Genomic DNA, 20,979 nt, shown 5'->3' with positions numbered 1-20,979 from the left:
TTTATGCCTTTTCATATGTCTTCGTTATTTTAGTACTGAATGTCACAATGCTTTTACATTTTGAGGATTCTCAAGTTTGTTCTTTGCCATAATTTCTATTAACATATGTTCAGACCAAAATTGTGTGTATGTATTAACAAGATTCTCTTCACATCCCAACCTTTTTACCAGCTTTTTGCTGTGTATGGCTGCAACTGCTTCCAGATTTTTTTTTAATTTCCAGAGAAGATTAAAGCACTGGAAAGCAGACCCTTTGTGCTTACATATGCGATTGCAGCTTCATTGCTGCTCCTGTATGTGCAGAGAGAATACTCACATGTAAAATTAGTAAATTACTTTTCACTTGGACAGTCTGGAAATCATGGTTCCTTATCTCCACTTATATTTTGCATTTTAAGGCATTGATAAACCTGTTTCAAAGAATATCAGCTGCCCATTACTTTGATTAAAGTGTGATTCTTAAGGCAATTTAAGTAACTTTGGAAATAGATTAAAATACAAATAAGGTGTTCTTAAATAAAAAATACTTATCTTTCTGTAAGCTTAAGTGCCTCTCTTGTGTAGAACACTGGAAAGTAGTAAATATCGCCTGTGTGAGTTACACTGAGATACACTCAGTATCATCAGTTGTTGCTGATAATACAAAAATCGTAAGCAAGAAGTTCTGAATGGAAATCAGTTTGACAATTTTTATTTAATTTAAAGAGAATGTAAATGCTTTCTTAACTGCTGTCTGTAGCTACAAAATTCCAGAAGATTTAGTCATAATTACTGGTGAATTTGTAACTTTACATGGGTTTCTTTAGCCCTGTGCAAATTTTCTTGTGCTGTAGTGTGGGGACTACTGCCTAGAAACAGTGGTGTGTTACTGTGTCTTGCTGTGGTATGTTTTCTTAATATCTGCAGTCTTACCTAGTAGTTGGTAGACCAGAATTGTATTTAAGCAAGCCTTTTCTCTTAATTATAGCTAGTTGAGAACTTTTTTTTAGACAAAGCAAGTTTTGTTAAATATGCTAACTCCTCGAGATCCTTTCCTTTGGATGTAGACAATTGGCAGGATGGTAATTTGACTCTGATGTCCTCATCACCACTGACAATTTAATTCCCTAGGTTATTGATTATGCAGAATTGAGCATTGCCTTCACACTGCCTGGGATTTAATTTCTGAAGCACAGTGGGAAACTGAGACTTCAGGCTGTTCTTTCTAGGACAAGAAAATAGCTTCCCCATCACATCAGTTTTTGAGAAGAGTCCCGTATTACATAAGGAGTGTCACAAGCACAGAGCTGTATGGAAGCTTAAAGGTAGTCTTAGATCAGGATTCTTCCTCTTGGTTGTCAAACCATCAGTGTAAATGGTACAGGGAAATCCCTAGTTATTTCACAGTACTTACTGGTTTGCTCAGAAGCACTTCCCTGTGAACGTTTTTTTCATTACATCAAAATCTCAAGCATCCTGGTCGTAATCTGAAAAGAAGGCAGTCAGCTCTTCAGTCTTCTTTATGGTGTTCTCGTTCAGACTTCTTAGGTAGCTCTTTATGATCTGAAATCAATGTAACAGAAATACTCTGCACACTGCCTGAATGTAAGGCTGTTGGTATCAAAGGAAGGCAGTGCACAAGGAAGTCTCTTTGGCTCCATGCTCCTTGAAACCTGTTGTGAAGCTTGGTAACAGAATCATTGCAAAGGCATTTTGTTTCCAGGATTTAAAGTGCTATTCACAGCTTTGAGATTCTCAGGTCATTCTAGAGCTCGATGCTAACATTATGTAGAAACTGTGCATCACCACCCTTCTGTGTCACTGAAGGTTCAGTGCCACTATCTCTCCTTTGTGCTGTTTGCTCTTACCCTTCAGAGGCAGTTGGGCAGTCTTGCTAGTGCTTTCTAGCACTGGTAGCAATTGGTTGGTTCGGTTCTTCTTTGTTCGGCCGGAACATTTTCTGGCTAGTGTTAGTGTCCCTGTGCTGGAAAAGTGTGTTTGTACTTGTTTCTTTTTAGCTTTCTTGAACCCAGCCATGGGTGTACCAGCTATGTGAATAGAGCAGATTAGAATTGTAAATTCAATCCTTACATATCCTTTCATATGTTTCCTTTGACCCTGCAATAATAAATCAAATGTTTAGGGGTTTGGGATTCTGCTTGTGTTATTCACTGTCTGGATCTAATTTAGAACATCCTGGTACAGATTACCGTTTTACAGATGATGATAAATCCAGGAGAAAATGCTAAATGAAAATAATTATCAGAACAACAGAAACTGTTCCAGTGAAACTGGAAGCAAAGTTCAAAGTGCCTAATGCACTGGAGTGGAATGGACTGCTCTTTCAGCTCTGAATTTCTCTGAAGGAGAATTGTCATTTAAAATCGTGAGTCCACTGGTGAGACATTTTAACAAGCCTGTTAGACTAACCTATGCCAGCATGTTTTATTGGTCCAGCTAATACATTAGGAGACTTGGAATTTTCAAGCACATTTGTCCTTACTTGTACATTTGTCCATTTGGCCTCAGTAGTAATCCATAACAATTATTTAAGGAAAGAATAATTGCAAACATTTAATTAAATGGAATGAGAGTTATAATAAGAGTAGTAAAGAGAGATTATGCCAAACTAACATGTCATCTGCTGTCTGAGCTGTTAAAAGACTATTAGTAGTGTACCCCAAATCAAGTTTTGGGATTGTTATTCCTTAATGCTGTTCTTTTTAGAGTAGATGTATGGAAATTAAATGCTGTGATTGCATTATCTGTGAAGTTTGCTAGTGGGAGAGGTATTGAAACATTCCATGCAAATAACTGTGAAATTTTCTTTCATAATTTGATCCCTGTCAGAGTGAAACCCATTAGATTTTTGGGAAGCCAAATAAGGGGCAGATTAAATGAGTCTGGCTGGTAGTTGTGATCCGAGTGCTGTTGTGGTTTTCAGTGGATCCACGTGAACAAAGCAAAGCTAGCAAGAATTTTTCTGTTGTCTTTTCTGCCTAGACCAACTTGATAGCTGAGAAGCATGCTATTAGGCCTTCTACTTTGGTGATCTCTGTAGGATCCTAGTAGGGCTCAGAAAAGCTTAGGACAGCTGCTCTGAAGCTTCTCTGGTAGACGTGCACTCAAGTTTCTTAGGCTGCCGCTGCTTAACTGTAGTGAATATTGTTTCAGCTTGTAGATTGAACTTCTTTAGTTGATGCAAATCTGTTGTAACTGACAGGATGAAACATCTGGTTAACTTTGTACAAGGTTCCACATCTGTAGTGCTTTGTCTCTACCCTCTGCTGCCAGTGAGGTTTTTAAAAGACTGTATGAAAAGCTGATTAGGCCCATAAAAAAGCCGCCGACCTTTTGTTTGTTACTCTAAGCAGTGCTTTCTCTGAGGAGTTCTGTGTTTTAAATTGCCATCTTTTTTTATTTAATACTAGTATCACAGCATTGCAGAATGGATGAGTTCAGCAGGAACCTCTAGAGATCATCTAGTCCAACCATCTTGCGCAAAGAGTGCCAGCTAGAACAGGTTGCCCAGGACTGGTTCGAGTTGAGTGTTTACTGTGTCTAAGGATGGAGGCTCCACAACCTCACTGTGCAGCTGTCTCCAGTGTCTGACCAACCTCACAGTTAAAAACTCTTTTCCTGTCTCTCAGTCTTTGCCTATTGCTTTATCACTGGACACCACTGAGAAGAGCATCACCCACTTCTTTATCCCTCCCATAAGCTATTTATACACATTGATAACATCCTTCCAAGCCTTCTTTTCTGCAGGCTGAACACAGCCTTTCCCTCTGTAGGAGATACTCCAGTCCTTTAATGAACTTTGTGGCCCTTTGCTTGACTCGCTTTAGTATGCCCATGTCTTTCTGTACTGTTAACTTTCTGATGTTCAAGTAGGAAAGTATATAAATAGTTTTGATTGCTTGCCTGTACAGTATTTTCAGTATTTGCTCGTGCATGTATGAACTTCTAACAAAGCTGCTCTCCTTAATATCTGCTCCAGTCGTTAATAGAATTAACTGTATTTTATAGGAACAAGAATTGCACTTTTTTTTCCCATTTAACCTTCTTTGTAAGTGGGAAAGGGAAACAATTAATATATATGCTCTCTTTTCTTGGTTAGTGATACTGCCTTTTCTTTTTCGTATATTTTCCTTTGCTGTTTGTTAAATCCTTCAAGAAATCTCTTGAGCTACTTGCTCTTATAGACAGAGAAGCCTGCTCTGCATTGTATATTTGGAGGAAGGTGACTGGCTTAGTTAACTGTTCCCCGCTGATGGATATGCAGAACTTCAAATGAAGATACAACCTTTTATACTAAACCTTATGTACAGCTCCTAGTATGCATTGTAATTTTAGGAGAATTTGTTTCAGTTTTGTATATCAGATTTTAAAAATTGGGAATTTCTCCTTGTTTTCTTTGAAAGTCTGAACAGCTGGTTGGCCTTATTTCTGCATGACTGAACTGCTGGTTATAACTGATTAGACACTCAATACTGTGTTATAGTATGTTTTAATGCTATTGAACTATGTTGCAGAACTTGTCTGATAATTTTTTAGTTAGCTGCTGTCTGGCTTGCAACTAAAGCATGTACTTCAAAAGTAGAATTCAGCATGCATTTCAAATCTATTTTCTGGAAATAGGATCAATTATAATAATCTCTTGGTGCATGTAAAACAATTCAGGTCTATTTTTTTTTTTTTTTTAAGAATAGCAATTTAGCTTTCACAAATTGAAGTTGGTAACGTTCCTCTATGATATGTCTGTTTTAAACTTTTCCTTTTCAATTCTGAAAAAAACCCAATCTATCTTTGTGTGTGAAAAATGAGAATTTTCAAAATTAATGTAGCGCTGCTTTAATTTTCCTTCCACCTGATAATTCTGCCTGTGTTGCAGTAGTCAGGAATTAAACTAACCTCAATAGAATCTAATGATCTAAACCTTTTTTCCTTGTTCCTTGCTCCCATCTAGAAGACAGTTGACTTTAAAAGAACAGATTAAATGAAAGACGAAGCTAATTTAGAAGCTTGTGAGCATCAGCTACTTCAGGAAACAAAAATTCTGTGCAAAGAAGCCTGAAATTAGTGCCATGATCTATGTGTGTGTTGGAAGTGAAAACTCCATCAAACTCTAATCTCAAATTAATGCCAAAATACCCCTGAACATGGTCCAGTTCAGGTCTGGGAACAGTGTGTTCAGGGCACAATCAATACCCCCAATAATAACAGGAAGAAACAAGAAGAAAGTCACTCAGTGCTGTAAATTGCAGTAAACTTTACTGCTAATCAGCACTGAATAAGTGCTTCGTTTTGAATTACTGTTACTTCATTGCTAGAATATTTTTTTTATGCTTTCAAGACTGCATATGTTGAACAACAAGTGTTCTCGGAACCTATTAGATTTAGTTTTTCATTAGTTCCTTGAATTTAGTGTACTGTCTCTTTGAAAGTGAGAATAGAGGAACACTGAATTCAGAAGGATGAAAAAAAGTTTCTATTTGATCTGTCTTGGTAGCAGTGTGGGGACATGTACCGTACCTCAAATGTTTTAAAACACACAAAGAGTGAAAGCTAGGCCTGGCTTTAAAAGAGAGAGTTGTTTCTTCTTTCTGTGGTGGTGTGTTCCTTAGGTACAGATTATTTCCAGAAGGCTCTGCAGCAGTCCATTCTGAAAACGCCTCTTATGTTCTCCTACTTGGTTTCTTTGGCCATCAGCCTCTGCCCCTTTGATATTTTTTTTATTTCCTTCCTTGAAGCTCACACATCCACGTTATTATGGTAGTAATCAGTACTTTTCATTTGGGAAGCAGTGAAACATGTTACCTCAAGTTATGGCAGCAGAGGTTTACATTGGATATTAGGAAAAATTTCTTCACTGAGAGGGTGGTCAAGCATTGGAACAGGCTGCCCAGGGAGGTGGTGGAATAACCATCCCTGGAGGCGTTTAAAAAAACGCACATAGATGTCGTGCTTAGGGACATGGTTTAGTGACGGACTTGGCAGTGCTGGGTTAGTGGTTGGACTCTGATCTTAAACGTCTTTTCCAACCTAAACAATTCTGTGATTCTAAGTTGCCTGTGCATTGTGGGTCCATCCAAAGCTGCCTTCTTTCCTTGTTGAACTGGAGTCTTAAAGAGCGTTGCAGAAGTGCATGCTGCCTTGCTCTGCTGTGCCCAGACACTCCGAGTGAGACACACAGGCCAGTCCTGGCAGTTCTCCCTCCATCCTTCTGGAAGGAGACTGTGTCTGGAAGCGTTAGCTTATTCTGTTACTGGGGTTCTCCTTACTCCTACATGATCCAGCCAGGTCTGTGTTTGCCCTTAGATAGACCGGAGACAGGAAGGTGGGAAGAGGATTGTTGGCAGAAGGAAACGAGGTCAGCAGCCTGGGTTGTAGTAAGGGTCTGGAGGCAGTAGGAAACTCGTTTGAGGCACCACTGAACACAAGAAGATGCAACTACATTTGAAATGGAGTCCGAGGAACATGGTTTAGGAAGAAGAGGTGTGCTAGGTTTTATATTATATAAACATTTTATGAAGCACTTAATGAGTATTTGCCTGTTACAAAGAAGGGCTAAAGTATGTGAGCCTGTGTGAAAAATAGCATAGAATTTCCATCCATTTCAGGTGCTCCAACTTTTCGTAATTTGACTCAGTGTGTTTTTTCCTCATGATTTAAAAAATTTTCTTCTTTCTGTGTTTCAAACATCTGCGACTACTACTTCTGATCTTTGAGGTAGGGCTGTATTGCGTTTCTTTCGGTATCGTGGCAATTCATGTAGGTGTGCTTGAGTAGGCTTGCGCACTGTTCACTTGTGTAGTGGTAACTTAAGGTACAAACTTGCTAGTGATTAAGACAGCTCTCATACTCAGCATGATAGGGGCTGTGCAGCCTTTCAGTAGCTGCTGCGGTATGGCCCTAATATCCCTACTATCCCAGAGCTCTGCCTGCTCTAGATTCTGGAGTGTTCATAGGAGGTCTTGCTCAAAGCAAACACTGGTGTCAACAATGTGGCTATTCTTTGGCACCAAATCTACCAAATGTTGGGGTTTGGTTTTGTTTTGGTTGTGGGTTTTTTTTTACTACCAAAAATGGTAGTGTTTGGGTTTCTCTAGATCATAAAATAGGCTTAGTCTGAATGAAAGGAGAAACTCAGTTTTGCTTGTTTGTCACTGAGTGGGATGGTTATGCTGAAATTTGCAGGCAGTGACTGTCTGAAACATGCTAGATTTGTCCAGTGTCAAACTAAAGTTCTACTCTGCATGGTTACAAGTAATTTTATTACTAGCTGGTTGCATTTGTGGTAACAGATTGGATGGTGTTTGCTGTAAACGAAATTAAAAAAAACCCACGCAAACAGATGATTTTGTTCTTCAGGTTGAACTCCCACCTCCTGATCTTGGCCCAAGCTCTGCACTAAATCAGACACTGAACTTGCTACGGGAGGTTCTGGCATCTCACGACTCGTCTGTTGTTCCACTGGATGCCCGTCAAGCTGACTTTGTGCAGGTATGAGAATGTTTGACAGCTCTGAAGAGGAGCAGGGGAAAAAAAATTCTGTGTAAATTAGTCTTGGTACACAAAAGATGGATGAAACATTAATCTTTTTGTCTGGTCCCATTTTGGAGCTTTCTACCAAACCCAAGTTTGTAATGTGAATAAGAGGGTGACTAACAAAGTGGATAATTACAGTGCAGTATGGACTGCTACTCTTAACGCAGTGTCTAAATTCTGTTATCCAATTACTACTCCATTAAGTAAATACACCCTCAAGATTGCACAATTACCAATTATCTAATCTGGGTTACTCTTCCTTCTGCTAGGTTGGAATCTGTTCTCAGGTTTTTATACTTTTCCCATCACTATGGTAGCTGATCACCTGCTGACAAATGCAGTAGGAAACTGCTTTCACAGCTGGAAACTCTCAGTTCTCTTTATTCTGCTTTGGGGAATAAAGTACATGATAAGAGAAACAATGAGCTTAGATGCCTTGTGTGACATGATTTCCTCCCTCCCCTCCCTCTTTTCTGTGTATTTGCTATTTTAGGTTCTGTCTTGTGTGCTAGACCCATTGTTACAGATGTGTACTATGTCTGCCAGTAATTTGGGCACAGCTGATATGGCAACCTTCATGGTAAATTCACTTTATATGATGAGGACTACTTTGGCTCTCTTTGAATTCACTGACAAACGTCTAGAAATGTTACAGTTTCAGGTAAGCTTTCACAGCCCCAAAAGAAAACAAACTTATTACTGATTTTTCCAGACTGTAAGTTGTGATGTGAACATATTTATCTTGGATAATGTTGGCTTTGGGTCAATTCTAAATCAGGGAAAGGGGCTAAGAAGGCTTCTTATCAGAGACCATAAGCAAATAGCAGGTATCAGAGCTTATTGTACCCAGCATCTTTCATTTTAAACAAGCAAAAAAATGATTAGAAGATTTGGTTTGGTTTGGTTTAGCTGCAGACAAACCCATATCAGTGAACATTTTCATTATCCTAATAATTCTAATATTTATCTGCAAATTGTTTTGAGAAGAAGCAAATAAGCTGACAGCTCAGTCAAATAGCTGTCTGTGGTCTGTCCTATAGTTAACACTAGATAATTATCTAGTTAACACTAGAATATGATACAGCTGAAGTTACTAGTTCCGTCCTTCTTTCTGCCTTTCTGTTATCATTTGATTGGTTTTACCTTGTGTGCCAGGATAGCCATTCATATGTGGTACCAGTTTGAAACGGAAATGTAAGTTTATAAACTATTGACTTGGGAAGACCTAGGCACTGCCCATTTATAGTTTTGCTACATAAACATCTCTGCAATATATCTCGGGAGAGCTTTTGGAGCTGGGGGGCTTGGAAAAAAGTCACAACTTCTTATTTGAAGGCATCAGTAAAGATTGGCTGTGAGCCATTTTTTTTTTTGTTTTCTGCTCCTAATTAGAATTTCTAGCACCTTTTAGCTCTGAAACAAACAAAGAGACAACCCCACCAAACTGTCTGGGGCATTTCTAATTTCCGTTATCAGTTTCTTTTTCACAGTAAATGTGAAATTGATTTATTCTTCAAATAAGCAGTAGAGCTGAAGGTTACGGGTTTAACGCTATTTATTTTCTTCAGACGTTTTACCAAATACAAGAACAGACTGGAAAAAAAATATGAATCTGTAATATTATACATAAGTAGATTATTTAAGTGGAGTTAGAATGGCATATTTACTAAGAGAAACATTTTTTCATAGAAAAAAAGAACTCTCTAAGACAGTTAATATTTCCAAATTGAAATCTTAAGATTTCCCTCATTTAAAAAGAAAAGTGTGTTATTCTAAACAATTTTGGGAAGTAAAAAGGTGGACTCTTAGAAGATACAGAAATCTTACATTTTACTAGAGTCTGATATTTTAAAAAGTTTTACTTTTCTTTAGGATTGGAAGAAAAATAAATGAAATGTGGGGTAGTTACCTGTAAAAATGAAGTAATAATGCATATACCCAAATATCTTTCGAAGACTGCTCAAACTAAAAAATGATTGCTGCTGCTATGACTTGATTTATTGATTAGGTTGCCCTGCAAAGTGAAGATTATACTAAGAATAAAAAATATGTTTATGACTTTCTTTATATGAAGATAATTAAAGTAAAATTGATAGCTGTAATGTCATTGTCTATTGTTCTTTAAATTAACTTTATTTTCCTTGTGAAAGACTGTCTCTCTCTTTATTGTAAAGCTGCTGTACTATTGCAATATTTTCAATAAGAATTGGATGATTTTTATCACATAATTTCAAAGAACTATAGTAAAATAAAATAAAACAGCAATTTTTAAGGTTAGAGCTTTGGTATTTTTGATTTTTGGTGCTGTTGGATCTACAAATACATAAAAAAATAGATTCTGTTAGTCAGACATGAAAGAATTATCTATATTCTTGTTATTGGCTCCTTGTAATATGGAAGATGTAAATGGATAAAATAATTATGCTGTATGTATTTGCGTTTTTTCTTTGTTGATCGCTGTCCTTCTTATTTGTATTTTTCCTTCATATTTGTGTTTCTAGACCTTTTAACCCCAGAGTTTGTTCTATTTAATGTTCTCACGCACATTTTATAAATACCTTATCCTTAAAATTTCAGATTGAAGCTCATTTAGACACGCTGATAAATGAACAAGCTTCCTATGTGTTAACAAGAGCTGGTTTAAGTTACATATATAACTCCGTGCAGCAACACAAACCAGAACAGGTAAGCCTATATAATGTACATGTTTAGGAGGTAGTGCATACTTGCCAACCAGAAGAATTTTGACACTAATGTTTTTGCAAATTAAGCTGCCTCTGAAAGCGAACTCTCAGTAATATCTGTTGATTTTTCACGTGGGACCACAACTGTTAGGCAAAGGCACCTGGCAACTACACATTTCCCCTACACTGTATGTTCAGCAAGCCTAGCAGGTTTAGTGTGCAACGATCTTTCTGTGCTGCTTATCTGTGTACCATCAACAGGCTCTGTACACCACAGACATCCTGTATACTCTCAGAATAACTGTGTAGGTAGCTTAATATGCCTTAGAAAGTGTCAGAGTCAAGCTGGCTTTAAAACACAAGTACTGAGAAAACACTTCATGACACCTAGAATGTATTGGAGCCACTGTGCGTGTAGAGTTTGGATTTCTTCCGTTACATGCTATAGCACCGCACATGGTGTAGAGAGATGCCCCGCATGCGTAAGATAATTACTGCTTTTCTCTTCTGTGAAAAATTGGCTGATTAGTTGTAATTTGAAATAATTTCTTCTTTTATCCATATTCATTGCTTTAGCTATTCTAGCACCAACCAGTGAGATTCTAAAAGTAAAAACTTGAGATTTCTTAGTGAGATGAAAACTGGAACTCAGAGCTCGTGCTCTTCCTTTCTTGTGAACCACAGCTGTTACGTGATAGGTGTTAATACAGCCCTTCTTCCCTTCAGCTGTGCCTGTGTCCTTTTGTGATCTTGAAAAAGAACAGTGTTTTCTGGAGAAAGCAGAACTCTGTTGGAGAGCTTTATGTTGTTTCTTCAGCCAATAATTTTGCATAAAGTGCCCAAACTCAACAGATTTTTATGTATAAATATGAATAAATAAATGTATAAATATTCTGATTAATAACTGAACTTGGGTTTCCTATTCATGAGCCTATCTCCTGTTCTGAAACCAATTTCAAATCGACCAGAGCAGATTATTAATGTAATGTAGCAATTTTCATTTTAATCTGTCCAGCTGCCTGGCTGCAGAGGTGACATTGTCACAGGATTTGCTAGGGTGTTAGGCAGCATGTAATGCCATACCAGCACAGAAGATTCAGCAGGAAGCAGTCTTGAATTCTGCACCATCCCAGGACAGATTAACGGAGGGAAGTTGTTCTCTGTATTTCTGGAACACTAAGGGGATGTGGCCAGTCTGCAGTTCAGTTTTTATCCTGGTCCTTGTGGAAGGCATTTGCGGGGGCTGTGATTATTTAATGGTGAAGAAGAAAGAAAAGGACTTGAAAGGACGTTAGGAGCTCAGTATTCTGCGTTTAATTTAAGAGAGCGGAAGAATACAAATGAGCTATTACAGCATTTCAATATTGATATGGTTATTCAGTTTCCAAATGTTTAAGATACTGTAGCAGGACCGAATAACAATTTAGTACTGAACTGACAGTAAAATTTATTATTTCATATCTTTCTCCATATGCTAGTTTGACCTTTCCTCCTCTTCTTCCCCCCCTCCCCCTGCCCCCGGCAACTGATTCTTAGGGTCCTCTTTCAAATTTGCCAAGTATGGATTCCGTGGCCCTGAAGGTTGCAATGGTAAGCATTTTACAATTTCATATTATGGTGGTGATGCTGTGACATGGGAAAGAATACTATTAATTATGTGACGTATTAGATACTCACCTAAGCAGTCATACTCTTTAAGAACAGCTAAATTACATGTCTGGGAGTACTTTCTTCATTTGTAGTAATTTGACCACTTGAAGTAATAAATGCATAAATTATTTATGAACAGGTAGTAATATAATATTAGTTTCCAGCCTTGAGAAACAGAAATTTACTTACAAGAATGCTGTCCCATGAGTCATCTTAAATTGCTAAAAGCAAATACTTAGCTCTAATTAGTTTTAATCACCAGAGTTTCTTTTTTGCCTGTATGCTTTGAAATATAGGTTCTGCTATCATTTATAATTTCAGTCCTAAGGCTTTGATTTTATGCAAATAGTTCAGCTAAACTCAGAAGTTAGGCGCTGGGCATATGCCACAGTTATATTTTTTTTTCTAAAGTTGAAAGCTACGATATATTTTAAAACAAATTATCAGCTGATATTTTTGCTTAGAATGTGTGAAGGCTATTTTGCATAGAGATGGCAATATCACAGTTCAGTAGGCAATAATGTATGATCTGTCACTTTTCTTGCTTAGCCAAGTTTAACTTTATTCTGAAGGTTTTAATTGTAAATAAGGCCAACTCATCCAGTAGTACATATATACTTCTGTGACAAAAAGGTGGTTTAAAAAATTGTATGTGGAATCCATGATAATTGTGTCAATGTAGCCTGTTTTCCTCTGTTCAAGTTTTAAACCAGTGATGCCCAGGCTGGTTGGATGAGCAGTGTTCTGTCACAAAGCACTCTGTAGTTTACTTAGATCAGTATGCATTCTTATCAGTATTTATAAATTTTGCATTTAAAATATCTTCTATTTCTCATGGTCTTGTAGACCAATGAGGAATTTAAAGATTGCAGCTTGGGGACCATCTCTTTAAACTATGTATACATGTAACTGTTATCTATAGTGGTACATAATAATTTTATTTGAATAGTTAGAGAGGAACCAGCGGGTTTATTTTATTCATTACTTTGTTTAATGTCTGCTTGTGTCAACACACTTTAACCAGAATGGGACCCAGTATGCTGAAATCAAACCCACATAGAGCCCATCTATCAGCCCAGTCTGTTGGCTTCCTAAGTTTTAAACCATGTGGATGGAGTTCTTGCAGGCAGATTCATGCCTCCCAACTTAACATGAAAGTTTTCCAGGTCCCAGCCTTTTAAGTTGTTCATGTGTGCTTGCAAATGCTCTTCGAGTGAAGTCCATCCCTCTCCCTGAGCTAAAGCTCTCTTGCTTTCCAAAAGAGAGCAGGTAACGTCAGAAAGTTAATTTGAGAGAATTGTAACTTAGTCATTTGTGTCCACTTTTTGCATGTTTAAATGATAGATGGAAGTGGATTTTAGGGTTTACCAGCTTGAGAAGATTCATCCAGTGTTCAGGGAGGTTGCCATCGTTAGATAAAGTTGCTTAGGGCCTTGCCTGAGTAATTCCAAGGATGGAGATACAGCTTTTCTGTGTAACCTGTTTAGTGTTTGATGACACTCCTGTTGAGAATTTTTCCTGTTACTACCTAATCAGAATGTTCCTTAGTTTAATACGCATCCAGTATTCGTCATGTGTTCACCTGTGAGAAGACCTGGCTCCATCTTCTCTATAGCCACCCATTTGATCATAGAATTCATAGAATGGTTTGGGTTGGAAGGGACCTTTATAAATAATCTAGTCCGATCCCCCCCTACCAAGGGCAGGGACACCTTCTGCTAGACCAAAGTCGCATCCAGCCTGGCCTTGAAGACTTCCAGGGATGGGGCATCCACAGCTTCTTTGAGAACAGCCGAAGACAGCAGTAACGTTCTTCTGTAGTGTTTTCCTCTCCAAACTACTAGAATCAAAGCACCACATTTTTTCCCCGCTGTATTGGGGAGAAGAAGTGGGCTTAGAAGCAGTTTGAGGAGCCGGAACTAGGTCCCTTGGTCTTGTTTTTGCCAACATTAAGTGCTCATTAGGTCATTAACCAGTGACTTCCTGCCAAAGAGTAAAACTAAATATGTAAAAAGAAACATGCAACATGGCTAACTTGGACAGGCTAGATATCTGTCTGGAGGCTGTCGTATTCCCTCTGCACGGAGTAGGCTGGGTCTGATCTTCAGTGGCACATGCATACCTCCACCAGCTGCATAGGAAACTTAGATGGATAATTAGGGAAGCTGGATTCTCACTCTTTGACCCTCCGCCCATACTCCTCAGGTCAGAAGCTTAAAATTTTGGTGACAGAGGTGCTGAAGTTAGATGTTTGTTTTGGATTAAGTTCTACCTTAAACATTTGGCGATTATGTTAGGCTCTATTTTAAATATATATTAAAAAGTTATAAAATAAGAAGTTTCCATTTTAATGTAATCAATTTTCAGAGATCTGTGCGTTTACCTGTTTTCATATAACAGCAAGTTCTTAGCATGTTGATCTCATACTCTCTCCCCCACTCCCTTTCACCCCCAGGCTCAGTTTGATCGCTATTTGTCTGCTCCAGATAGTCTCCTAATGTCTCAGCTGAATTTCCTTCTGAGTGCCACTGTGAAGTAAGTACCTTAACTTTGAATTTCTATTATGCCTGCATAATGATCAGAAAGATGAATTTGATTAGGTTTTAGTGGATCATGATGAGAATTCAAGTTATCAGCTGTGATCGTATCTGCATTGCCCTTCAGGTCACAATTCAGTTTTGTTCTCACTCTCTTTAACAAGCAGTGAGGAATTTGTAATTCTGTAACTTTCTGAAGTGGTTGCTCTTGATTTATCGGACACCATCAAAATTAATTACATTCATCTATTTTGAACATGTTTCGCTATGTCGGCAGTATATTGTCAACTTAGTTGTAAATTGTTTTAGAGCGATTTTGTAAGCATTCGAAAGACAGATGAAATATGTTATTCTCCACTCAGGATTTCTTTTATCCCCACTGTTCTGTCAGGTCTAGAATTTTCAACTTAGTTGTCTTCTGCTGTAGAGTATTGGCATACTGTCTCATAGAATAGTGTGCTGAGATCACTTGACTTTTCACCTAATAGGCTTTTTTTTTTTAGTAATTTCTTCTTTGAAATATGGAAGAAGAACTTTTGTTATTTTTCTGTTCTCTTGTTTTCTGAATATAACTGAACCCTAAGGCTAAGGAAAGTGCCACGAATATCTTCCTAATTAAACGTGCACCATATGAAGGTATTTTGTAGTACTTAAACTCAGTGTTATTCATATCTATCTATCTATCTATCTATCTATCTATCTATCTATAAACTCAAAATTATATGCTGGGCCAATCAAAAATTTTTCTTGACATTATTTTTCCCAGGTTACAGAATATACCAGATATTGAGACTAGCACATGACATTTTTTTGTAATGCAACAATATTTGGAGTCTCGTTATTCCAACAGGTACTCGTTACTAGTACTTGTCCTTAGCAGGATAGTATTACGGTATCTTGCAATTAAAAAATTACATATGTCAAGGGAGAAATATATATTGTTGGGTATTTGTTAGAGCAGAATAGAGTAGTTCAGTTGGAAGGGACCTACAACAATCAGCTGTTTCAACTGCCAGGTTTTCCTGCTGTATTGCTCAGGATCTTCTCATCCAGAGACTTCCAGTTTCATGCCGTATACCTGGTGCGTGGCTTGTCATGGAGGATGTTGGCGCTTTTCAGCAGTTCGTTGGGTGTCTCTGCTGGGGTTACTGTTCCCACCACAGCTCAGCAGAGCTGACCTTGTGTGAAAGCTGTTCTGCTCCAGTACAGATCAAACAGGGTAGTTTGAACAGTAATGTCAGTAAAGCATGGCAACTTCTGCTTCTAGGTGTCAAGCTATTAAACTTGTATTTTAGCACTTGGAATTTTTTGTAGTGTGGGTCTATTTAAAAATCATAATAACAATACATGTATTTTGAAAGCCTCATTTTTCACTGCTAACACAGAAGCAATTTTTCAGAGGTAGACTTTATGCTACCATAAAGACTCAGACACAGTGAAATGACTCTGGCTCGATCATTTCTTCTGTCAGATGAACCAGGATAAACTGGTCATGTATGCACTGTTAGCCTTATCCCACTGATAAGCTTTTAAAGCCTCTATTAGCACAGTTTAAGCCAAATTCATGTTATCTTGCAACACCGGCCAGCTGAGAGGTGAGAGTGCCTGTGTGAGGATGATAGCTGTAGCTGCTACAGCTCAGCGAACGTACAGGAGTTTATTAACCTGGTATAACTCAATGCTATAGGTAAGGTTCTACTCAGAAGTTAAAACTACATAAATAATCTGTTAGCCCATTAACCTTCAAACGTGTAGCTGTAAATAGAAGCAATCCTCTTGAAGATACCCATTTACAGACATTCGATAGTCAATATTTTCTGTAGTAAATACACCTTCAAAATTCAAAAGTTTCTCAAAATTGAAGCAAAAGATTTAACCAGGACTATAATTTTAATCTCTAGCTATAGTAGTTGAAATTTTTAAGTTAGTTTTGCAGGCATTTGATGTCAGTTTTGAAGACGTCTTCCTTGAAATCACAAAATTGTCACCCACTGCACCAGTGGTGGATCCAAGAGTTCTTTGGTTCTCAAAATCAGACCATGTGCTTTTGATAAGGGGCCAGCATACTATATACTCAATGGCTATATAATTTAAGCTTTACAACCATGAAGAACTTTCCTTACAGCATTAGCCAGCGTGTGCTCTTGTCTTTCAAATTCCTTGCTCATTTAAAAAGTTTGAAGCTATTTATTTGTGTGGTTGTTGGTCTTGAGAAGCTCTTCTCATTTGTGTGCTTGAATTATTATTTTTAGAAAGTGCTGCCATTTGTGTTGGTGATAAAGTGTATCATGTTGTTATGGCAACTGAAATCCTAATGTACTAATTAATGACACTGACGTTATTTGACGGAGACTCATTTGATGCTGTTCAGTACTCTGGAATATTTTAACGAACTTTTTCTTTTAATTTAACATGATTTAGTGCAATACAGTTTTATATGAATTCTGTGTGCAATATGTTCTTAAAAGATTCTCATGTTGCAGTAGCTTAGTGATCCAAGACTGTGATCAGAGACAGTTGTTTTACCTGAACAGCTTGAATATATTTCCCTTCTAATAGTGTTTCTATATTTGCTGTTAAAAGGCCGGTCTTTTTTTCGGGTATTCTAATAACCTGGTGATATTGACAGTTCATCCCATATATTGAAAAAAATGATACTGTGCATCAGAATAAAATAAAGATTTATCTCTTAATCTTCTTTCTTACAGCTTCTGTTTCTTAATTTTTCCTGAAAAGATGAAGTTTTATGCACTTAGTCTTTGAGATTTCTTTAACTTTTCAGTTCCCAGTGGTTGGTGAATTTAGCTCTGATTTTAGTGGATGCAGTTTGGGTGTCTTTGTTCCTTTGCTGTGTATTACAACAGAGCTGAATGTGGATTCATGGTTACCTTGGTTTCCTCAGCTTCTTCTGGTGTTCCACTTGCATGGGTTTGGCTGTAAAATAGTTTTAACTACTGTTTCTGATAGATAAAAATGCCTCCACAACTGTAAACGCATCACCATGGTGATTAAACCGATTCAATGGGCAACATAAAGTAAAAATACTAATTTGTCTTAAAAAATATTAAACTTTCCAGTTAAATTTAGCATCCAGTCTCTGTGCACTGTTACTCATTTAGATCCAGAAAAGTAACAGGACATGGACTTCATAGCATGGTTGGTAAAAGGCTGTAGGAAGTTTAAAATCTCTGACCACTTTCACTTTCAACTCTTTCTTTTTGACTGATTATGGAATCAGGTGCTGTCAGAATAAAGCAAATACAGTATATTTGCTTGTAGATTAAAAAAAAAAAAAGTATTTTTACCAAGGACAGTGAGAAGCCGCAGGAGGTAGAAAGTAGATCACTAAGATTATCAGTCTTTTAAAAGATGCAGGGGAATGCAATCTAATGTATGCAAATTAAATCCTTCTACGAATTTATTCATACTTGCAGAAATAAAGAAGCTAAATTCTTGGTTTTCAAAATCATATATGTGAGTTTATCTACATACAATACAAAGAGATAGAAAAGCCTTCTTTTGATTTGAAACTTTAAGCTGTTTTCACAATTTAAATAAAAGGGCTTTTTAATGTAACTTACACTGATTTTTAATGTGTATTTTTAGCATGTATCTTTAATTCCTTGCATGTAGTACAATTATGTTCCCTACAATTTACAGATTGTGGTTTTGTTTTGTTTTTTAGAGAGCAGATAATAAAACAGTCAACAGAACTGGTCTGCAGAGCTTACAGTGAGTTGTATGCAGCTGTGATGGATCCTTCAAATGAATATAAGGATCCAGAAACCATATTACACAGATCTCCTCATCAAGTTCAGGCACTCCTTTCTTAGTCTTGCTTCCCCAAGATTTACCAGGATCTGTAATTCTGTATTTGTTATTTGCATCAAGTTACTTTTCTGTTTTGAATTTTAATGTCTAACTGTATAGTTAAAATATGTAGGCATGTTGTTTTCTTAATCTGCTTGGCAGAAGTCTAGTCTTTCCTGTGTCTTTCAATATCTTCTATAGGCCAGAAAATAGAATATAGATTAAAAATTATTTTAATGCATTTCACGAATGGAAATGGACCTTGAACAATGTGCAGTCTCTTTGAAAAAGGAGAAAGAAGCTTTTTTCCTTGCTGTACATAATCCTTTCAACTAGAGGTTGAATCAGTGTCTCTTTAAGACCCCACCAATATTTTTATTTGCTTTTCCCTGTTCTTTCACCCTTTTTTTTCAGCCTATCATCAGTAAATGCTGGTAACTGTAATTTTACTGCAACTGGTACACTTAGAAGGTCTCAAGTGTATCACTTTTACAGTTCATAAATCATTTCAGAATGTTTGATGCTGTTTTTCAAATCCTGTTGATTAAATCTTTGAGGCAAAAGTTGTGTGCTTTTTTGGAATCCATTATCATTGTTGCTAGTTCTGGTATTTTCTGTAAGAAAAAGAAATATTTGAACTACATGCATGTACATAACCCAAAACTTAATGCTTTATGTTATTTGTATAATGTGTTTTATTGGAAGGATTTCGGTTTAGTGCAATCATTCTGTAAAAATCCTTGTATCAGTTGAAACTTGCTGATCTCTTAAGGCTGGGACCAATAACAATGTAGGTTAGGAAAATGGTTTGCACAGCGGTATGGCCATTCCTCCATCACATGTACATGTTTTTTGTTTTGCTTAAGTGCAGGAAAAGTCCATCTGCTCTAGTACAAGCATTTATTCAGTTAATAATCCACAAAGAGATTTTTGTAGTTTACGTGTCTGCAGTGGTGCTTCTAAGAATTACAGTTAAGTTCACCTGTGGCAGCCACAGGTTGTCCTGGGAATTCTGTGGGAGAGCCAGGGTGTGTAGTTGTTGTAGGCTGATGTGTAGAAAGCCATGAGTGAAGGTTTAATTTCTTCTTCAGTGCAAAGCTGAAGCTGGTCTGTGTAGAAACACTAATTATATAGAGAGTTTAGGGGACCTTTGCTTCCAGTAAAAGAAGAAAATAGGTAAGTAGGACACTTGTTTTCTGTTGTGCCTTATGATAATTTTCTGCAAATTCCTTAAGCATGCTCTTTATTTTAAGAAAGCCTTTGTTAAAGAGAAACCTTCAGGAAAAAAAAAGTTAGTAAAAGCAGTTTGGGGCATTTGGGGGTTAGGTTTTTTGTTTGTTTGTTTTTAAATGATAATTTAAGCTAACTGCTTCTTTGGAAGCATTTCACCTTCCCCCCACCTCCCCACCCCGTTTTGTTGCTGTATGGGTGGCACAGAGTTATTAGAGTTGCCTGAGCTTACACTCATATTGGATGTGGTTTATTTATATACATAAAGGGGGAGATGAGCAATCATTCATGTTGAATAACTTTACATATTTTTATCAGTAATAATATTTTCCATATAAAATACGTACTTGGTGGCAGCCAAGTCTGCAGTTCAGTGTATACTTGCAAGAGAGCAAGAAACAAGAGAAGAGCAGCAGCAATACGTTTTAGTCTCTCAGAAAACTCATTGCACAAGATACATCCAGTGCACTCAGAAAGCAGCTTCCTTGGTAATAACGCAATAAAGCAATAGCTCCTTTTCCAATGGGCATAATTTGTTGGTGTAATAGAAAAAGATTTGAAAGTGTCCCTGGAGTTTTTGGATCAGGCATAAATTGTTCTGTAAATGTGAATGTTAGATGTGTTCTGTTTAAAAACTCCCGACCTGTAAGACAAAAAATTCTAGAAGCTTTGAAAAGCACTAATGAAAAATCATGCTCTTCTACTAGATGAGGCACTTTAAGGTACTCAGATTTTGGATCACTATAGTATACATTCAGAAGGCTGTTCATTGTTGTTTAATAATGCTAATATTGCTTAATATGCCTATAATTATTATCTAATATATGAAAATTACATCAGTTGTGTAAGGAGTATAAATTAGCTCGTTATTAGACTAACATACTCATAAGAGTAAACTTTTTCCTGAAATTACAGTCAACCTCAGTCTCCAATAATTAGTCAGTAGTTTGCATGAGGATTAGTAAGAAGTTGCTTCCCATCTTTGAGTCCATGTGTAGAGACTTACTCATGATTTTATCTTCTCTTAATAAAAATGCAGAAGCTATAAAAGTTGTAACTTACAAAAAATAAAGTCAGTCACTAATTTTGTCTGTGCAATTAAAGCAAATGACAAAGGGTCACAAATGAGAAAGATCGTCAATAAAAAGCATTCGATTTACTGACTTCTGTCTTCCATGTTGTTGTTTCCTCTTGCTTGCCTTCCTGAGAGGAGGAAGGAAAAGGTGATTAGATTTTGACCTGCCTTTTCTAGCCTGGCATTTCTGTCTCTCTTATTTTACAAATTCCCAGGATTTCCAAACCAGGAGCCCTGAAGCTGCAGTCCTCTAATTGCTTATGGATGACCCGTAAGCGTTGCATCGTTGTAAGTGGAATCGTTCTGGGTGTCAATACTAGCTCCATATTCAGAGCAGTTCCTGCAGCTCTGACTTGCACCACAGTGCTTGCGGAGATGCTCACCTGGCTGGGCCGAGTTAGTCAGCACTTCTGCTGTTGGTCCTTCACCTCTTTCTGTGGAGGGGCATGCCTTCAAAGAGTGA

General features: G+C 37.3%; 1 protein-coding gene across 2 annotated transcripts in view; it reads left to right on the top strand.

Moving 5' to 3' along the window:
* The window catches only part of COG6 (component of oligomeric golgi complex 6), a 59,525-nt gene extending 38,921 nt beyond the window's left edge, over window positions 1-20,604 (top strand). For both annotated transcript variants that reach the window (XM_005240263.4, XM_027790681.2), the window contains exons 14-19: window positions 7,354-7,485; window positions 8,024-8,191; window positions 10,108-10,215; window positions 11,751-11,804; window positions 14,320-14,399; window positions 18,087-20,604. In XM_005240263.4, coding sequence (XP_005240320.2) covers window positions 7,354-7,485; window positions 8,024-8,191; window positions 10,108-10,215; window positions 11,751-11,804; window positions 14,320-14,399; window positions 18,087-18,234 — 690 coding nt within the window. In that variant the 3' untranslated portion in view covers window positions 18,235-20,604. The remainder of the gene's footprint in view (window positions 1-7,353; window positions 7,486-8,023; window positions 8,192-10,107; window positions 10,216-11,750; window positions 11,805-14,319; window positions 14,400-18,086) is intronic.
* Window positions 20,605-20,979: the final 375 nt, after the last annotated feature.

The sequence above is a fragment of the Falco peregrinus genome, chromosome 4 (assembly GCF_023634155.1).
Source record: "Falco peregrinus isolate bFalPer1 chromosome 4, bFalPer1.pri, whole genome shotgun sequence".
In the NCBI taxonomy this organism is placed as follows: Eukaryota; Metazoa; Chordata; class Aves; order Falconiformes; family Falconidae; genus Falco; species Falco peregrinus.
Note: the sequence above shows the minus strand (reverse complement) of the source record. Positions and strands in the feature narration are given on the sequence as shown.